At 39.6% G+C, this 20,998-nt stretch overlaps 1 protein-coding gene across 3 annotated transcripts in view; it reads left to right on the top strand.

Annotated features, from left to right (window-relative positions):
- Window positions 1–20,998, top strand: part of COL4A2 (collagen type IV alpha 2 chain) — a 141,992-nt gene that overhangs the window by 83,792 nt on the left and 37,202 nt on the right. For all 3 annotated transcript variants that reach the window (XM_041418017.1, XM_041418015.1, XM_041418016.1), the window contains exons 5-17: window positions 7,185–7,319; window positions 7,401–7,445; window positions 9,523–9,639; window positions 10,365–10,436; window positions 11,981–12,016; window positions 12,110–12,172; window positions 14,381–14,416; window positions 15,044–15,085; window positions 15,593–15,667; window positions 16,792–16,836; window positions 17,990–18,052; window positions 18,815–18,859; window positions 20,864–20,917. In XM_041418017.1, the coding sequence (XP_041273951.1) occupies window positions 7,185–7,319; window positions 7,401–7,445; window positions 9,523–9,639; window positions 10,365–10,436; window positions 11,981–12,016; window positions 12,110–12,172; window positions 14,381–14,416; window positions 15,044–15,085; window positions 15,593–15,667; window positions 16,792–16,836; window positions 17,990–18,052; window positions 18,815–18,859; window positions 20,864–20,917 (828 nt within the window). The remainder of the gene's footprint in view (window positions 1–7,184; window positions 7,320–7,400; window positions 7,446–9,522; window positions 9,640–10,364; window positions 10,437–11,980; window positions 12,017–12,109; window positions 12,173–14,380; window positions 14,417–15,043; window positions 15,086–15,592; window positions 15,668–16,791; window positions 16,837–17,989; window positions 18,053–18,814; window positions 18,860–20,863; window positions 20,918–20,998) is intronic.

Genomic DNA, 20,998 nt, shown 5'->3' on the forward strand with positions numbered 1-20,998 from the left:
ATTTCATTACTGAGTACAGAAAAGGGATGTGGCTTCTGGTAAAGGGAATGCTTTCATAGTTTTTTGGGGGTTTTTTTATGAAGATTTAATGTGTATTCCTTCCTTAATGAAAAAAAAAAATGCACCCTTCTACAAGCTGAATCACTGTTCTGGAATTAATGTCATTTGGTCACCACTGTCCTGAGAGAAAATGTCGTATGTCCAGACAATGAAATTAAAAGAACAACAGATTGTTACCATGCCACTAGGCTGAACTGGCCTCATTTTTTAGTTATTTTTAACAAATGTTATAATTTTTTTGTTTACTTTTGTTATAAATAAAATAGCTTGTTAGCAAATGAGAAGGAAAGTATTTTCTGAGAATAAGAGCTGGAATGTGAAACTCAGCTAAATAACCTCCTCTAAAGTAGCAAAACAGGGGGGGGAAAGTAGAAATAACCATTAGTTATGTACCTTTTTGTTAAAGCCTGCCAACGCTTTCAGTGCAACTCTGTGTTTAAGAATTTAATATTCTTATATTTATAAGGCACAAGAGAGAAGTTTGTTTGATTTGCTTATCAATATTTTAGTTAGACAGCAGAAGTCCCATCTCCTCCTGGTGCCATGTTGGTACACTGGTAACCATGTTGTTACCAGATGTCCAAAATATCAGAATAAGACTCTCCTTTTGTTATTGTCCAAAATATCAGAATAAGACTCTCCTTTTGTTATCAGTGTGGTGGCAGAAATTAATGCCAGCCCTACACTAAAAATACCAATTCAGAAGATAAATTTGAGAATTTTCAAGCCTGTGACAGTAAATGTAACCTTAGCAATACAATGAAGAAGTAAGGTAATAAGTTTTTCTCATTTCTCTTAGAAGACCAAGTGTGCCTACTACACAAAAAATATAGGTTGAGTGACAGAGCACCTTCACTTCGGGCAGCTATGCTGCTCGGTTGCTTGATGCATTTAATCCCATTTCATCTGCACTTCCCCAGCTATCTCACTTACAGACATTTTGGCAGAAACCTTTTGCTTTTGTTGCCTCAGACCTCGCTCAAGGACAGTTTGACCCTATCTGAACTCTTTATCAGATTTCCTGAAGGTTGTACTGTGCTCTGGAATTCTGCACCTGCAGTGGTGGGGGCTGCATGCAGCAGCAATGGCTGGTGCCATCTAGTGAGGAGCTTCTGAATGCTCACTGCAAACTGTTGCAAGGCATCTGTCTGTTAAGATGTAGTCAGTACTACAGTCCTGAAGACACAGAAATAAAGTAACATGCTAATGTGTTTAACAATGAAGCCTTCATAAACTTCAGGGCTTTTTTCTCTCAGATGATCTTTGTCTTCAGTGGCTAGCATTGGTTATGTTTTGCCCTGTGTATTTATTTCCTGCCCTTCTGTGGATGGTTTGATCTATTCTTTGTAGGTGGAATTACAAAAGTGTTTAAGTCTTGCTTAAACAAAACTCTTGAGTTTCTGAGGTGGATGTAACCATTCAAACTACATCATCAATGCACAACACAATGATGGAAGGTACATAAATGTTCCACTTTCTTCTGTGTCATGGTAGGTGTTGTACTCATCAGTGTCTGAAGATCCCTGGGGTCTGTCTGTACTGGGCAGCCCAGTGACACCAGGGGCAGCTGCTGAGTCAAACCATGCCATGGCAGCAGCTGCACCATGCCATGGCAGCAGCTGCTCCATGTGGTCTGCTTTTCTCTGCCTCAGCCTAAAGTGGTGCAGCCCCATAGGTGAAGTATTTCTGACAAAGGGTGTGCTTCATGGAACTGAACCCCAAACCTTTCCCCTACATATTCCCCTCTACTGCATTTAATCCATAAACTCCTAGGTAACCTCCTGGATTTATGCTCCAGCAGAAATGCCACGTGATATGCCCATCCTAGTCTGACTCTGTGTGCCACAGCAGGTTCTTGAGTTTCTTCCTTGAAGTTTATATTTTTGGGGGTAGTGGGAGCACTAAGATCATACATTTTTTATTTGGGGTCAGTGATTGTTTCAGTGCAGTACATCTATTGCAACCACTGAAAGAATCACAAATTCCCTATATTTACATCCAGTTTCCCACATTTTGCCAGCATTACATTAAAAAACTTCTCTGTTTCTTTCTTGTGTGCCTGGAGGAATGTGTTTTCCTGGGTTAGCACTTTTAACCAGCTCAAAAGTTGTTCATTCTCCTTATAAATTATTTTATTCCCTATTGAGTTGCTGTCTGTTCCACTTGCTGGTCTCACTGAGTAGGAGTGCACTGAGGTCCTTGCTGTCACATCCTTTTCCCATCTGTTCTTACAGGGACTATTCCAGACTAAGAGCTCTTACAAAAAATCCCAGCTCCAGCTTGCCTGTCATGGACAGATCACCCTTCCCGCAGGAAATGAACTTGTCCTTTCACCAGTGACCTTTTTAAAATGTCAGGGAATTAACCTCCTTTCTTTTTGTCCACTGTTAAAGAAAATGATGGCCTACAAGACTCGTTTCCATGTGGGGAATACTGAATCATCACATTCCATGTACCAGAAGCAATTGCAAAATGGTTGTCTGTAATGAAACATGGAGAAATGGGCTCAGTGGCTGGGAAGCTCTGTAGAAACTCTGATTCTGCCTCCTCTTTATTGCAAATCAACAGTGTTCTCCTATCTTTGTGTCTCCACCCTGGTAGGTGGATTTCTCAGCAATTCATGATTCCTGTGTTTTAAAACCTTTGGAACAGGTACTGTCATTTCTTGCATCTCTCTTTGTATAGCACATCAAACATTTGATTGCTCTCAAAATTAGCACACCGTCCTCTGTCAATTTTGTTCCCACACTGTAAATTTAACAGTAATTAGAAGGAAGAAAGTATTGCAACATGGCATCTCTTTCATCTGACTGATGGTAAAAGAACTGGAAATTAAAGTTCAAGCTGCAAAACATGAACATTGAGTACAAAGTTAAAAGTCTGATCAGGATCTTCTTACGTCCACTGGTACTTAATTGCAAAATGTTTTTATTGAATTCAATCACAACCTTGGCAGCATTTTCTTTCATGAATGTCACTGGATAAGTGACAGTGTATATACAACATGGCAAATATTTTCTTGGAAGATTTCCTTCAGGCTTTCTAATTTCTAACCTTTCTCCTCTCTGTAAATAGTTTTTGCACAATATCTAGGCTGGCCGCAAGAATTCTGTGAGACCTCTTCCAGTCAGCTGAAGTTGCAGGAAGAGCAAAGCGAGGACTGCCTATTTAGGTGTATATCCTGACATTGGGAGCTTTGTAATTCAACTAACAGGTTGTGGAAGTATAAAAACAATGAAAGAATTTCTTGTTAATCTTCAAGATAGTCCATCAGCCCACTTTTTCCTGTTCTTTTTATGTGCTTTCTCAGAGGTGCTGGCCATGGCTTCCACACACACTTCAGTGAGCCTCTTAGCACTGGCCTACAAGTCCAGTCCTGTGGTGGGTGAAATGGGGTAATGGTGCCATGCTCTGGACTAGGGAGGAGGTCCAGTTCACCCTAGTGAAATGGGAAGGGCATTGCATGTACAAGAGAAAGAACTTAATGAGTTTTCTGAAATATGACATGGATGATATGTTCCCCTAGACTTGCTTCTTTCTTTTTTTTTCTTTTTTTTTTCTTTTTTTCCTTAAACCTGGAAATTTTAAGTCAAGCACAATTTTACAGCTTTTGAGAATTCTCTAGAATTTCTGACCTTCCAGGAGCACAGGCAGAATAGTACGATGCATGACATGTGTCACACAGGGGTATTTGGGGCTAAGAATTGAGTCATGCTTTGTTTGACTGAACCTTTCAAGCTGATTGTCTTTGCTTAAATCTCCTTAGTGACCTTTGCCAAAGAGAGAATGTTCTTAGGTCACTTGCTAATGAAAAGGGGACATACTTGTCCAACAAAAGATCTAAGATAAAGAAAGCAAAGTTAAAGCTGACATGTCTGAGTTAATGAAGGTTAATAAAGTTAATTCAGTTAACAAGCCAAGGTACTAATTGGCTGAAGAATTACACAAACATTGTCATGATATTAAGTATTTCCCTAGCTCTGACTCTAGCCTTGTGTTAAACTAGTCCCATGAGGATCTATTCTCTCCTCATATGAAATAACCCATATTCCTCAACAAACAAATGACCAGATAACGATCAGGAAGGCATGGGGAAGGGGTGCTGATGCCCAGTCCTCTACCTTGTTTATTTCTTCCTCCACATCAGACAGGAAAATGGGACTGGAAGTGGGAGAGTGGTATCTGGTGTAGGAGTTAGAGACGTAACCATGTTCCATGGAATACCACCTTTGAACTGTACAGCTCTGCATGGTCCCCATAGAAAGCCAGGCACAGATTTGACAATCCTGAACAAAACCAACCTTTTATCAGAAACTGCAGTGAAAAGTTTTGCATGTGTTCTACCTCCAGACATGCCCTCTGAAGGAGGGTAGAGGGGTACTAAAGAGACCTTATCTCAGGAGGGTGAGTGGTTTTTGGAATTTACATTGTTTATTCTGGGTTTCAGGTACTCCAAAAATGAAGTGTCATTTTCACTGCTCAGAACCCATGTATTCCTTCCTTTGCAGAAGCAACCGAAACATTTATTTTCAGAAATTAAAAGCAACTGGAGCCAACTTAAATCTCTACAAATGAATGTTAATAATTTTTCAGTATTCTTTGCAAATGTAATGAATATGTTTCCATCCTTTTTGAACCTTTTTAAAGGTTCCTTTCTAGATCTGAGTGCATGAGGAAGAACAAATGTTAAGCATTGAATAATATTTAAGGCTTTATAGTAAAATTGAAGTATTTTTGATTGATATTTGCATGAGAATTTATACTACCAAAGTTCTCTACCAAAGGAACTCAAACAAAAAAAGAGATCACTGACTCCATTTTTTTGATAAATGAAATGTGTATTTCCCTAAAAAGGCAATTTTGTGGGGCATGCTCATATGTATTTTATCAGTTCCTGTATACATAAATTTTGAGCCATAGTAGATAAGAAAAGTAGAGAAAATGTTGTATAAGAAAGATTTTCTTTTTCCTGATCTTGGAACTCACAATGAAAAATTCTGGTTCAGATTTAAGTTATTTCTCTAGTGCTTTTAATCAGCATCTTTCCATTTGAGTCAGGCAACTCAGAAAATGTGTCTGTTGGGATCTGCACCTCCACAGAATAAATTTTAGAGATTCTCCGCATTTTGAAAAAAACTAAAAACTACTGCTTCTGGGTGTAGATGCATTTATACCAGCCAGTGGTGCCTGGCATAAGGAAATGAGCAGCTGCTTGTTCAGATGCAAATGCCTCCTGCCAACATGAGTTCTTTTATGTTTTAGATGTTTCATGTAATCTTTGTTTCTTCTCAGTTTGTTAATCTGAAAAGACACTGACCTCTTAGCACCTAATAATCCACAGGAGCAGGCTTGGTTTAAAAGTAGGGATGCTGTATAAAGTCAGATTTGGTTGTAAGCAGAGGGAATTCTCCTTCACCCTGACAGCTCAAGCACTTAAATTCATGTTGTCCTTTGGCACTGCTCCTAAACCATCAGTCTTGTCAAGTCAGTCCTAACAGTAGAGCAAAAGATCCATACTGTACAAGTATAGATCATACTGTACATATTGGCTCATTCCTAGTCTTCTTTCAAAATTAAAGACTTGCACTCAGTTCTGTACTTTGTTTGGCTGTGTCAGCTTCTCAAAATGGACTCTTGTGATGTGATACAATAAGATTTAAAGTATACCCCAAGTGTTGTGACAACCATTTTGCGTGGAAGCAGTATGGAAAATTGATTTGTTTTTGAAGCTAGAAGTAAGCTGTGTTTCAGTCATTGCGGTGGTTTGGGGTATATGGTATGAAAACAACTATAGCAGATATATATGTTTGTTTTAGATAGTTGTTGACTATTAAATTTTTAAAGTGGATTACAAATGGGCCTATGAAACTAAAATAAATTTTGCCTAATATCAGTAAGGCATTTTTCAGTGTCTTTGGTACAACTTCCTGATCCAAAAAATTAGGCTATCTTCAGGTTTCTTTTTTTCAAGTCCCCACACTGCCCTCTTTCCACCTCAATGGCATTAAATGAAGTTGAACTCTTGAACAGGAAATGCATTCACCTTCTAACTCTTTCTTTGAAGGCATTGGCAAGACTGTAAGTATTTTATACTAAAAGAAGATAGTAATTTTTAGTCAACTTTTTGGTATGAATATATATGTGTTTGTTCATGGTTTGCTGTAGTTCTTCTCCTTTGTGAGATACTGGTGCTGTTCTAGCCTGGTCTGTGAAAAATTGCATTTTAAAGACGACTTTAATTAGATTTTACTTAATTTGAATGTCTTGGTAAATGGTGCTTTGCCCTATTTAAAACATATTTCTCCAGAAAAGATTGCAGCAATGTACTATTAATGTCATTAGTGCAGTGAGTACATGCAAAACATGTGCGCCTTCAGTAATGCTACGTCTGGAACAATATTCAAATACTTCAGTTCACAGATCTCAGACATACTGTCACAATCCATTACTTAAACCTCCATTGTGTCATTTCAAAATTGTTTTTTCCCCTTTTGAGCCTTGTGATGTTGGCAGCCAACAGGGATTATTTTTAAACAATGGTTGAAGTGGCGTGAAGAGCCAAACCAGCGCTGGAAGGGAGAATGACCAGGGAGCCCTGTGTGCAACTCCTCAACTTCTGTGGATCCATGCATGTCCCATCATTTTCAGGCTCCACTGCTGAATAGAAATATTGTCACTAAAGAGGCAGAAATTCCTGCCATTAAATATCAGATGCCACTTGCAATAAATATGGCCAATAAGCAAATTTCACAGTTAATCATATTTTACTTGTTTGGAGTGTCATACGTTATGTTGTAGGGGAATTGCTCTTGAGAAACCTCATTCCAAAGAAAACAGTTTTTTCATAGAGTGGCCATGAATACTGAAGTAGTGAATATTGATTAGAATGCTAATATCCATGTGTTAATTTTGTGACCACATGTGCCATATAGTCACTGCTGCTGGAGTTTCTCTGTGTGGTGTTTCAGATGACTTTTATCAAAGAGCCTGGCCTACTGGGATGGAAAGAAATTCTGTGTTTATTTTTTCTTTGAGAGATTGACTTCGTTGCAGGAGTGATAACTTATCCAGCTTCATGCATCACAACTGTTCCTATGTAAATGCTGTTTTATTGTTTTTATCAGGGCCAGCCAGGACTCCTTGGATCACAGGGATTCACTGGACCACCAGGATTGATGGGGATCCCAGGAGTGCAAGGTCCCAAAGGTCACAAAGGTGAAAGAGGACAGCCAGGAATAACTGGACCCAAAGGAGAAGTGGTAACTTTTGAATATCAAACGTTTTAGCTAATAAGCAAAATGCTAGCAGAACATAATTTTAATTGTGCTGTTTCACTCTAGGGACAAAGAGGAGTCACTGGATTCCCCGGGGCAGATGGCATTCCTGTGAGTAGCAGGTTACTTCATCTTTAAGAAATCACCAAATGCAAATATTGCAAGCTAGCTTAAAGCCTTTGTACTTTAATTAAGATGTCTGGGTTAAATTCTGTGTCAGCCACATACACACTTTTCAGCTAAGGACATCTGCTGAAGTAAGTGGAGCTGCAGATACACAACAAAAGAGCAGAATCTGTGCTCCCTCTCATTTCCTCAGATAATTGAGGTTCATTTGCTTTGTCCTATGGAGAAATCCCCTTATAAAAGGGGCAGAAAAGGATAGAAATTTCCTGTGTCTCTGGAGGTTACCCAGCTAAGTATGTTCTTTTGTAGGAAAGACCTGTGACATAAGTGCTTCACAGCTCTTAAGCTTGTGAACGAAGGACACAAGTTGGTCATTCCTAATTATTTCTGATTTGCAAAGCTTGTATAACGACCAGTGATATTAAGAATACTAACTATGGTTAATTTGCTTTATAGCTCCTATGGCATGCTTGAGATTGTCTTAAAAATCTTAGTGAGCACTAAACAATGTAAAACTTTGAACAAATGGACCAGGTCTATGAAACTGAAACACTCAAAGAGGAAAACCGGGTAAAGTTCACAGCACAGTATTTTCCCAGCCTACACTTCTTTACATCTTGTGTCATAAAATAACAAAGAAATCTGAGTCACTGGAATCCCTGGACAGAGTTCCCAGGCTTGGGTTTCCTTTGTAGTGCTCCCTGACACCGGGGCCCCGCTTTGCAGCCCACGCATCCACATCCACTCTACTTTCACCCTCTTTTGTTTCCAGAAGAGCTTCCTATCAAGTTTCAGGGATTTCTCTCTCACAATCTTCCTTGTCTCCCTCTTTCTTACTCTTTAAGGAAAAAAAGAAGACCATATTTGCCATTTCTGTTAACACTCCTGAGCCAAGGATCTTGTTCATCTCACTGCATCATGCTGAGTTTTTTTCCTAAGCACTGATACATCCTGGGAAGCAGAGCAAATTGCTCCCCTGTGAAGCCCGGTGTTGCTATAGCTGGACTGCTTCTCTTACCTGGGCATATTTTCTTTTTCAGCCCTACCTCCCTGACCTCTGCACATTGCATTGTGAGGGATAAATACCTTCAGACAGAACTTGAACCTGCATTTTCATTGTGTACTCTCTTCAGGCACCCTTACATTTTCCGACCACTTTTTCACTGACCATGGGAAGGCAGGTAGATAGACACCTGAATAAACCACAGTGGCACAGTGCTTAGACGTGAGGCTGGGAGCCAAGAGACAATGGTGGCAAGACTGAGTCTCTTTTGGCATGAGGAGTGCGGTATTTGGTGGAGCTGGATATTCTTCTGTTTTTTTCTAAGCAATGGAGCAAAAGCAAAGAGAAAACTCTTGCTATAGGAAAAGGAGAAGAGAGAAATGTTTTATGTTAGTTTCTGGGTTTTTGTGACAGCCTGTTGGAACAAAGAGGTGCTCAAGGGAAGATTTGCTTCTCAGTGCAAACCAGAAGCAACAGCAGATAAGGTGAATGTAGGAACAGCAATGAAGATACAGTTTGAGACAGAAGTAACTTTTCAGAGGCTCTGTGTCAAGGTCTTGGAGTGCCCCCAACTCGCTACCTTTGAGCCCTGCTGTTCTCTTCCATATTCACAGCCTCATCATCACACTCAGTCTAGCTCCAACAGCATCTTTGACTTTTTTTCCTGGCTTGGAAGCTGTTGAAATGCAGTGAAGAGCATTTCTTCCCACTCTTCCAGTGTGAAACACTAAAACACTTAAAAATCCCAGTTCTTGGTGGACCCTGCACAGCAGCCTCATCTGGCTTAGCTCTCTGCATAACAGAGCCTGCATTGAACATAGCTTTCTTACCCTTTCTGAGAGGTCCTTCACTACTCGTTTTTTCATGCTGTCTGGGGCATCTGGTTCAAGCTGCAGCTATATTAAAAAAAGGCACTGTCTGTTTCTGTCTTTGAAAATCCTAGTTTCCCATGGATCCAAGCCTTGGACTTAATGTGAGAATGTCTAAATACTTCATGACTACAGGAAAAGGAAAACTAGAAACAGATGGATAGATAAACACTTTTTTTTTCCTCAACAGGGTCATCCAGGCCAGCCAGGACCAAGGGGGAAACCAGGCCATGATGGCTGTAATGGGACAGCAGGTGACCCTGGTGACCCGGGAACTCCTGGTTTCTCTGGTTTCCCTGGTAGCATTGTAAGTAGCTGGCAGTGAGTATCTGAAGCTAAGAACATTGCTGGTGTGAGTTTCCTTCACACATGGGTTGGGTTAATGGGACATCTCTTAATGAAGGGAATGTGGGACTTTTTGGCCCAGCAGAGCATTGGTGCAGACTCAGCATGGACACACTGCACTGTGTTCAGTCATTGCACTGAGACAGGGCCACAGGGTCTGCTCAAAGCTATACCTGTCACACAGGTCTTGCAGAGAGATTGCTGTAGGAAAACCTGTACACTGTAATCAACAGCAATAAAATAACATTAATCTCAAAATTGCTGACAAAAGTATTCTTTTCTTCCCTACCCCATGGCCATAGTATTGGCTTTTCATGGTGAGATACACAGGATCATGCTGATGTGAGCAGTGGGTCTCCTGGATTTACATGGGCACATGTAAATGGGAAGTGCTGCATCAGTTCTAGCTAGGAGGTGCTACCCCATAATAGCACTCCCTAGTAATGGGGGGTTTCTCTCTAAAATTTAGAAATTCATTCTTTTACATACTCTGAGGGTTTACACGTTTTTTTCCTAAAACACAAATTTCTAAAGCTGGGCATAGTCTCTACCTCTAAATTGCAGTATGTTTATGTACACTTAAAAAAACACGAACAAATATTTTTCATTTCACTCTTGGCTGTTTACATGTTAGCAGAGATGGTGTGAGAGCTCACGCTGTGTTTTGGTTTTTTTGGTCACCTCCAGGGAGTCCAAGGGCCCAAGGGCCAGAAGGGGGAGCCGTACATAGTAGCGCCGGAGATCATCAGCCGACACAGGGTACGTCTGGGACTCCCAGCACTTATTCTTGCCCAGTACAGTTTTTCAGACACATGATGGAGAGTAAATTTTTCTTATACTCTGATGGGCACATCCCAAGAGGCCCACTTTGATTTTGTGTAGGCTTTGAAAGGCGGCTTCTGCTTTCTCTGGTTGCAGCAAAGTTTATATGATGTCCAAGGGAAAAAATCTGAACTCTGTTATTTCCAAGGAATGTCAGCCTACAGGTGGATTGCAAAGGCACTGTAGATGACATAGGTCAAGTATTTCCCTCTTTATTTGATGACTACCTTTGTATCATGCATGGCAAAATCCTTTCTTTGCCATTGGTTTGTCCATTGAATGATTCTGGTTACTATTAGCACCTTTCCTGTAAAATTTTCTTGCAAGTGTTTGATTGACTTAGGGTAAAATGTCCTTCAATATTTTATTTAGTTATTTAGTAAACCCCAAGTATTCCAATGGCTGATTTTACTGTGTCTAATCCTTAAAGCTTGTTTTGTAATCACTTGCAGCTTTTTCTCGTATATATATATATATAAAATCTTGCATAATTTGAAGGTATAAGGAAATAAGGTATAAGGATTACATATGTAGAGTGTAAATTGTGGATGATCAAAAAGCTGCAAGTGAGCTATACTCAGCACAGAAGGGATCTGCAGACATTGTTTTTGTGTATCTTGTGCCAGCAGTAAGTGCCAAAATAGGTATTTCTCTTGACATATTTGTAAGTTGCCTGTATTTTTAATGGAAACTTCTTTTCCTTTTAGAAAATCCTCGGATCTGCACTGTTAGTAATCAGGAGTGATTAAGTAATGCTTAAGAAATGCTCAGCTATACTGTGGCCAAGGATGGATACTGACACCTGTATTCATTTCAGAAAGTACTTGGTTCCACAAATAATTCTGTTAACTAAACCAAAATTAACTAGGTTGTTAAGATGCTACTCAAAATGATTGAAGGTGTTTGGACTGAATAACACATTATTTATGTGTGTTGAAAGGTCTTTGGGCTAGAACATTTTTGGATCTAATTTCCAAAAACATTTCAGCATGTACTGAAGTTAAAATATGTGGTCACTGAAAACAGTATGTTCCAAATGCTTTTAGTGACTCAGAAGAGAATCAAAATGATTCAGTAATTCCCATGCAACTCACAAAAATGAGCTTGGACATTTCAGCTGAGGTTGTAGCCCTAATTAAGCCACAGGTTAGATAGAATTTTTCAACCAAAAAAAATCAATGTGGTTTGTTGTATAGTTCAGCCTTGTAATTTGGATCCATGAACTTCATTAGCCAACTTTGTACCCTGCTACTTTATTACACTCAATTACATATAGAATATGAAGTCTGTGTGGCTCAAATTGAGTTATCTCAACATCTCTATGGAGTGCATCTGTATGGAAGGGTTTGAGTAGCATTGCATGCTATAATTAGTTGTTTGAATGAGAAAAAAATTAATAAGGGATAAAAATATTTTATTCAACTTTGTATGTAGAATTTATTGGATTTTTTACTCTTTGTTTTTGTTTTCGTTCTTTTTAGGGAGATCCTGGGGATTCAGGGTTCATGGGTTTTCCAGTAAGTAGCATTACAGTGGATGTGGTCAAGTGTCAACAGTAACTAATATCAGAACAACATTTGTTGATAATTGGTGGATTTTTTTATTCAAAGGGACCTCCAGGTACGCTGGGTATTCAAGGACCCATTGGTCCAAGAGGACAGCGAGGAAGACCAGTAAGTATATTAAAATTATGTTCTCTAGAAAATTAACCAAACAGAAGGATTGTCTCAGCAAGTTCCATTATGTTGGATTGTAACCTAGGTTAGAAATAGCAAGAAGATGTCAATGGACGTTAGACCTTTTAAAAAGCATGGTGAGACACTGAGGGGTGAATATTGCATGAAGAGGTATAGGGGTTTTTGCCCTGTGCTGTCAGAAGCTTTTCATTCATATAGTATTTTTTTAACCTCCTTAGAACATCTCCCTACACTGAGTTATCAGAATTACTTGAATATGTTACCTTTTCTGCTCACAAAGGATATGTATATTAGATCTCTATACTTGCCACAGGAGATTGAATGGTATTTAGAAGGCAATTTTAAACTATTTTTCTGTGTTTTTTTTTCCCAAAATCGTCATTTACAGCACTGATGTTGACAACTGTTGCAGTATAGTTCTTTCAGAAGACTATGTTCTCTCCAGATACTATTTCTACATTTCTTATTTCCATGGTTAATAGCTTCATGAGTGATAAGCAGGTATCCAAACTCAATGGATCTAATTTTTTTGAGGCTTCTTTTATTTTCCTGTGACACAACTTTGTAGCATTTGCTTTTTTGTTATTTTGTCAAAATTTACTTTGAACCCACTTTACATCCCTGATCTGAGGGGAAAAAAATTAATTTGGGCTTCTCACTCACAGTCTCCATAGCTGTTTTCAGGAACACCCCCCTCCCCACCAGCCCTAAAAATCCCAAACTAAACCGAACCAAACAAAACAAAAAAATCCACAGTATGCTAAGCCTTTCAAAGTTAATTTTCTGCACTGGCCTGTTTTTTATCACCTGGAGTAAACTGCACTTTTTCTTTCTCACTGGTTGTCCTGAAGGAAAATCAGGCCTTTACTTACTCTTTTTTTATCACAAACCCACAGAAGTTCATGAGCTTCTCACAGGAGCCCAGTCTGCAGTGACTCATATTCCCAGTGCTCCTTGTGGGATGTTTGGAGTGCTATGAACTGTACATTTTCGGAGCCCCTGTCTTGGGGAGACCCCACAACCACATCCCTCTGGTTACCATATTGGCAACATCTATTTGAGCAAAATACATCCAGCTTTATTTACTGCCTCTAAAGCTGTGACTCACCTGTGAGAGAGACCCAGGAGCGCCTCGCAGGTCTGAGTTTGCATCACTGCTCTTCTCTAAGAGCGGGGTAGTGCAGGAAGGCACGCCTGGCTCCCCAGGTCCCTGCAGGCTCTCCAGCCTAGGGGACACCCTGTGCAGTGCTTCTGCCCACTAGGTTAGGCAGTAGTTCACAAATTACTCAAGTCACCAGAAGTGATTCAAAATCATTTTTTTTTCCGAACAAATCTAGTGCTTGTCCGCACAAAGGTACATAGCAAGGCAGAGGTGCCTAAAAAGTTCAGGTCTTGCCTGAAAGTTACTATCTTTTCCTTGCAGGTTACACTTGATTTTGCATTATGCAGATTTCATCCCCATTATGCAGCTTGACATCCCCTTTCAGGGCTCAGTAGGTGGACAGTTCCATCTGCAACCTTCTCTCCTTTCTGTGTCACTCATTCACCATGAGCTCAGCAGCTCATGCTTCTTATTCACCCCAGCTTTCCCTCCTTTGCCAGTTCTTAATGTGTAAAGCCCTTTGGAGCCTGTTAACTACCACAGCTGACTGAAGCAAGGGAAGTTGTCTCTTCATTTAATGTCTTTCCTACCTCTTGTAAGCCTCTGTCAGATGTATTTCCTGTTTCAGTTTCATTTTCCACCATCTTCCTTTGATTTCATTCTGTACAATCCCAGATAGGTAACCTGAGATGGCTATGGTAGTTCAACCCCTTACAGATCAATACAGTGCCAAAACTGCAGCCCAGTGAAGCACTTAAAGATGTGCTTAACTTTGGGTATGAGCTTAAAATGTTGCTTTGCCAGGATCCGAAATCACAAGTTATTATTACTTGGAAAAATGGTTTTCATTAGATCTAGGCTGGGTAACTGTCAGTCTTCTCAGAAAGATTACCATATGACTTAGGAAGGTATTTTTCACAACAGTAGGTACAGCTAATATAGTAACAATGGCACTTGGGATGCTGAGGATTACACTCTCTACTAAATATATACTTAAGTTTCAGAGAGAGGGTAACTACCCTCCTGCATGCATTGATTAGAAAGCAACAAGTAACTTGCTCTCCCCTATTGTGCTTCCCCAGGGACCACCAGGACCCCCAGGGCCCCCAGGACCACAAGTAAGTCTTTGTGTCAGAGTTGGTCATGTTGATTTTGTGTTGCTGAGGTTTATCCAAGACCTACTTGAAGGCAGTAAAAGAAAGAACCATGGGCTGCACGGCCAAGATTTCTGCGTTGGCTGCATACCATGGGAAGTTAATCTTACACTGGGATCACCTACCCTGAAAAGATTAGAGCCAGATTTAATTTGCTACTGTAGTCACAGTAGCTTCCCATGAACAGAGAATCCTTGCAGTCTTCCCAATATTCAGTTTTATCTCTGTGGAAAAAGTATATTACTTCATTGTTCCAGACTATTTAGGTGTTTTTATTTAGCATTCAAGATTATTAAACTCTTGCAGAAGAAATGCTTGATCTTTTCATGACATTACTCAGTGGATGACTCAAAGAAGAACTCATAGCACGATATTTTAAACAGTTGTGTTTCTAAAAGTTTAGGTCTGTAAAATTACTTCTAAATCTACAAAAATACTTCAAGGTAAACCTAGGCTATTGTTGGATTGCAGTTCTTCAGCGGTGTCATATAGATTTGTAAGCCTGAAAAGGCCTTTAAGCATGTTTAAATTTGAATTTTATATTAGATTAGAGTTGTACACTTGGTAAACATTGACCTATTGTTCTTGCAGGGCAACAGGGGCCTTGGCTTCTATGGAGAAAAAGGTGAACAGGTAAAGGAAAACTAATGAATTAATATCACTACTAAAGGGCAGGTGGATGTTTTCTGCTATTTATAAATTAACATGCTTTAAATACTGTCTTCATTTGCAATTGAATTATATAATTGTAAGAGAGAAATGAAGTATGGGTCTGTCTATAAGTAATATTATAGCTGAACTAACCCCTATGTGTCTAGGTCTCTCTTTGCTCTCATTTACACTGACACAGAGGTAACACTTCTGAAATTTATAAAGCCAGGCCACTTTCTGTAATGCTGTAATCTTTGTTGTTCTTCTGAAAACACACAGAACAAGAGCAAGTATTGCTATATGTTAACCCAGCACAAAATTAATGTATCTTGCCACAAATTTATTTGGTATGGTTGTATATGGTTTAGAACCATACTCCCAGCAGGGGCAAATCTGTGCTGCTCCTCTGCAGTGTCCTAGAGCCTCTGCTGATCAACTTGACCGGATATTAGAGCTGCTGGTAAATGTTCCTTTGTGTTTTCCCTGCAGGGCCCCCCAGGTCCTCCAGGTCCACCTGGGCTTCCTACAAGAGAACTGACAGGTGTCCCACCTGACAAGCACAAGGTAAGTAAGAGGGTATTTTTCTGAAATAAAAAAGGAGCTAAGAGCTCTGCGCTACCAAAACTAAAATATTGCACAAACGTGCTTTAACATATAGAAGTTAAAAGACTTTAATATATCAAAACAGAAATCTGCTACTTTCACAAACCTGGATCATAATGTATTTATTGAAACTGTGGTGGCTAAAGTGATTCAGAAAGTATTTCTCAAGTCTAGTGGTGCCTTTGGCAAACTTGTTCCTTTTGTTCAGGCGTGCAGCTACTGGCCATCACTCGCATCTCATTTTACAAGCAGAAATGCCTGCTGAGAAACCGTTACTGTGTTTGTTTTGATAACTTATCCATGTGATGCAGATATTTATATACTTAGAGTTAAGGCTTATTCTTACATATTGGAGAAATCCCCACATGCAAGATGCAGTTTATTCTCATCTGTTGCTTCTTGCTGGGAGCAGAGGCAGTCATACCCTGTATGTGTATATTCTGTATCAGACACCAACCTCCAGACCAGTTGTTTTTCATCCCATACTTGAATTAGAAAGTTTATGTGGCTCATACAATTTCTGCAGTAAGATGAGTAAATTGCTATCATACTGGAAGATCTAAAAACACCTTTAATACTCTACAGTCTGCTCTAAATAACATACATGCTGAGATTTTCATGACTAAGCAGACACCCATATTGAGCTACTTACCTGGAGAGCTGTTCTATTCAATGGAGATGTCATCAGTATAGAGAGTGGAATTTAGGCTTTGATTTGTCTTACCCTAACTGGAGCTCTTGATCGAATAACTTGTAGATAATCAGTAGGTAAAAATGGGAGAGTGTACATTTATTCACAGGCATTCCTTTGGCACTCACCACCCTGACATCTCATGAACAAGCCTGGAAAGAGCTAGGCATTCACATTCCTAGAGACCTTTTCAGAAAAATTACCAAGTATTTCTTTAAAAAGCAACTTAAAAAACTTACCATGAAATCATTGATTTCATACAAGAAATGTATGAATAAAGAACAGCACAGGAATAGTGTTTTTTCTCTTGATCAGTCATTTTGTGTTGTATAAAAGTTATTGAAATGTAAGTGGGAATGCCAAACCTATCTGAATACTTTTTCCTTATTGTTAGGGTGAAAGAGGAGACCCTGGACCAAGAGGAGAAGCTGGAATTCCAGTAAGTCATGTGGAGAAGAACAAAGTCAATTAATAATATTGGAGTTAATACTTGTGTGCTCTTCACTGATGTGATGCAATATAGATATGGAGCAATATAGATGTGTTATAAGCAGAGATACCAGTTCTGATGCTTCAGAAAAATCAGTTGTTCTCTTACTGGTTTACTGAAATAAGACTTTCCCTCACATATTTTTAATTTTAGATCTAATTATTAATAAATCTCTTTACTTATTCTTCTGATCTGCGTTTTAAAATTTCACTGTATTTCATTCAATAAGAGCATATGGAGTATTTTTAATCCTTTTCAGCCTACTGTCCAACACATACAAACTTTTTGTCTCATGGTTTTTAAAATCTGTTGAGTAAGTGGGCAGTAATCCCATATGTTGCTGTATTGTGTAAAGCTGCCAGCCCAGCTTGACTGAACATGGTTTCGTTATAACTTACAGACAACCTCTAGACTGACTAAATAGCTTTGCCATTGAGTGGTTCCTTTTGACTTCCCAGAGGGGTTTCACACAGAGTCTTTACTAAGCAGGGATGCCTCGCTGAGCATTTTGCAGAGCTTTATTTTCTCAGATGGTCTGGTCAGCAACTCCACAAGGTTATGGGAGAAGGTCACATGGTGAGCCCTGATGCCCTCCATGTGTGGTTGCTAGCCAGTTCTTCAGCTGCTGATCATATTCTACATGTGCAGGATTTTTTTACTCGTGAGGAAAACTGTAATTATATGCTGATGTAGCAAAAGGGGATATGTGTTTCTCCCCTTCTTTTATTTTGTATAGTAGGATGGATAACAGCATGCCTGTGTTTGCCAAATAGCTCTCTGAAGCTACACTTTGGGCATAAGCTGAGTTGCTTAATTGGTTGTATAGCTGAATAATTACTTTGGCTCTTCTTCAGAGCTGCAGACACAGAAGAAATAAAGGAGATGATAGGAGGGAGACACTAATGGCCTGCTCCTGCTATTGTAATGAAGCAAGCATGTTACACTTAATTATAAGGACAACAGTTCTTTCACATGCGGCTATTATTAGATTATCCTTCTGTTACAATGATGCTTTCTTCCTGTTTAGCTTCCATAAAGCAGTGTTGCAAATTTTTTGCACATAATGAAGAAATAGGTTGAACTGACTTGCAATCTTTCCTAGGGTGTTCTTCTCTTTCCTCTCGAAAAAGGTGAAGAAGGGATAATGGGATACCCAGGAGAAAGGGTGAGTCACTCATTAAAGGTAGAATTCACTCAGCTGAGTGGGTGTATCCAAGCTGAGAGTTTGCCTTCTGGAACAAAACACAGATGAAAAAAATCATAGAAGTTACAGTTCTTCAGATCAATAGGTTTGAGCAGCTCGGGACTGCCTGAAGCAGAAAAGTGAAAAGGCCATTTTGGAGTGGTGGTGGGAGGAGACCCCCACAGGGCTCACAGGTGTGCCAAAGGATGGCAAGGTATGCCTGTGCCATCGCTGGGAAGCCTTGTGCATCTCTCACCTGAAACAGCAGAGCTGCTGTCCTGGTCCTCAGGACAGACTGTGCTTCACTGTTCCCATCTGAGCTGTCTGCAGACCATGGTTAACAAACACAAGTCTGACTCCACTTGTGGACTCAACCAAAAGTCAATCTAAATGCTTCCTTATAGCATCTCTGACTGCTTGCTTTAGAGGAGTGTTTCTGAAGAGCTTAAATGGTGTGAGAACAGTACTGAGAATACATTTTTTTTAAAAAATCTCAGTCATCTTTATAATCTTTATGGTCAATTTACAATGTATTGACTAAGAGAGAAAAAAGTAAAATACCAGATTAGATTTCAGACTTGTACTGTTTGCATCATACAAAAATCTAATTGAAAACATATCTGAAGTGTGACTGTTAGTTTTTCAAGCTGTGAGATTTATTTTATCTAAGAAATAATAATGGTTCTTTGCCTTGAGGATGTTAGAATGTCATTTTATTTTGTTAATTTTATTGTACCTTCACAGGGACTGCCTGGCATCCCTGGTTTTCCAGGACTCAGTGGAGAAAGAGTGAGTATTTTGTACAAGACTGTTGTTTCTAACACATATGAAGACAATCTGTCTGAAAAGTAAACTGTAGAGGACAAATTCTGCCTGCAATTACACTAGCTGTAGTCTAACAAATGTCATCTGGGTTCATTCATTATTCTAATTTTGGGTCAGTTATTTTTCTCATCAATGCGGCAAAAACTTACCCTATGATTAAAGTCCAGTTTTGCTTAAACCATGAGCATCTTTTGAGACCATTATAGGGAAGTATCACTTTTTTTTGTTCTAATTACTGTGATTATGATTTCTGTAATTTTCTTGCTACAAGCAGAAGATTTTTTGAATAGTTTTCTGCAGATGTGTTTGAAATGTACGGTTATCTTGGATATCACAAAGGGAGAAGAGATGGAAACTGATAAATATACCAGTTCAATCTCTGTCCCCATGGAAACACACCCAAATATTTAAAATAGCATTCTGTCAGACAGAGACTTTCTGTTTGGTCTCAGAAAAAGGCTTCTTCAGTCAGCATTAGAAATCACTTCCATGAGGTAAATAGCTGTGGGATGCACAATTTTTCCATGCTTTGCCATCTTCAGTTGTTTAAAGATTTGTCCTGCCACCAAGGCATAACAATAATAACATGAAACACATGGGACATGAAAGTACACGAAATCTGAAAAATAACATTTGCACAGCTATTCAGTCCTGGTGGTGTGGAAGGGAATTGCTATTAGTAATACATACATGGAGAGGCTCACACAAAGCCATTAAAGCCCACTGGTTGACCTACACATGGGTTCATGCTCCAGTCAGAAGTGAGCAGTGGCTGCTCCTTTTTGGGAATGAATCTTGGAAATAATTTTGGTAGAAGGTACGTTGGTTTGGATGGACTGTCACTGTATAATGTGTGTGAGAGAGGGGACGTCCTACTCTATGTGCTATTCACAAGCTCCCTTTTGTTGATTTTTGAGTGATTTTATTCTTGAGAAAGAAAGAAGGATGGTTAGGTCCTGCTAGCACACAGATGAAATTGCAGTTCAGCAGGAAGCTGCTGGCTTTGCTTTTAGACCGCCAGCTCCACCTAGTGTAAAGAGATTTTACACCAGATAGTCAAGAGGCTCTTTTTCCAATGGTGTATGTACACTTGCCATTATGGAAAAGCCTCTGAAACGTCATCGGGTTTGCAGCATCTGGTTGAGAGCTGTGGTACTTTTAGTGCTTCAAAACTACTTCAAGAGTGACTTACAGAGTTGGTTATTAACTCTCTGGGTAAGAGTTGCACCCACTGTAAAACTGAGAGATACTAAGATTTTTAAAAACTGACTAATAATCTAAGTGTGAATTATACAAAACTACTGTGTTAATTGACATCAGTTGTTGATCTGGCCACTGTTTTCTACTAAAAGCACATGTTTTTAACACCAGTCTCTTTCCAGAGTACATATAAATATTTTCTGTAGAGAACAAAAGTCGAAGTAAAGCACACAGAAGAGATGATCTCATCTGGGTCAACATCTCTGAAACCTGTCTGCTTCTGACTTCTTCTCATTCAGCCCTTCTTCAGCCAAACAGTCTCCAGCCACTTGGAAAAGAGCAAAAAGGACTTGTGTACTTCAGTGCTATTTCACTGCTCGCTGTTCCCATTACAGTGAAAATATGGCTACTTGCAATGATTCTGATTAATTTAATTTTCTTGCAGCAGGCTGCTGTGGTCTGGCTGCCTAGCCCATGTGTTTCAGGGTCAACTGGCATGGAGGGGATCCCCTTTTCTCCTCCTGCACCCTGCAGCATCCATGGAATGGTGTGACTGTAGATACTCCTTCCAGCTGCACCACTGCCAGGGGTCACAGAGCCTGCAGCACAGCAGGTCCCTCTGGCCTTTGGCAAGAGTCAAAGTTGGTCCAAGAGGTGGGACAACAAACCACAAGGAGCCTTATTGGTGTTACAGGAATTGCTACAGACCAAATAATTTTAGTCTCTCTCTGATAAAGGAAAAGTCAATAATTTTTGTGTGTATTACAGGGTATTCCAGGATTTGATGGTCCACCCGGTGGCCATGGTCCCAGAGGAAGCAAGGTACTGCTTTACTTTCATTTGCTAGAAACAAGAATCCAGATTGTCAATTTGCCTTCTTTCCTTTTCTGTCATCATGTAGCA

Source organism: Onychostruthus taczanowskii, unplaced genomic scaffold (assembly GCF_017590055.1).
Source record: "Onychostruthus taczanowskii isolate IOZ18803 unplaced genomic scaffold, ASM1759005v1 scaffold58, whole genome shotgun sequence".
NCBI classification, from domain to species: Eukaryota; Metazoa; Chordata; class Aves; order Passeriformes; family Passeridae; genus Onychostruthus; species Onychostruthus taczanowskii.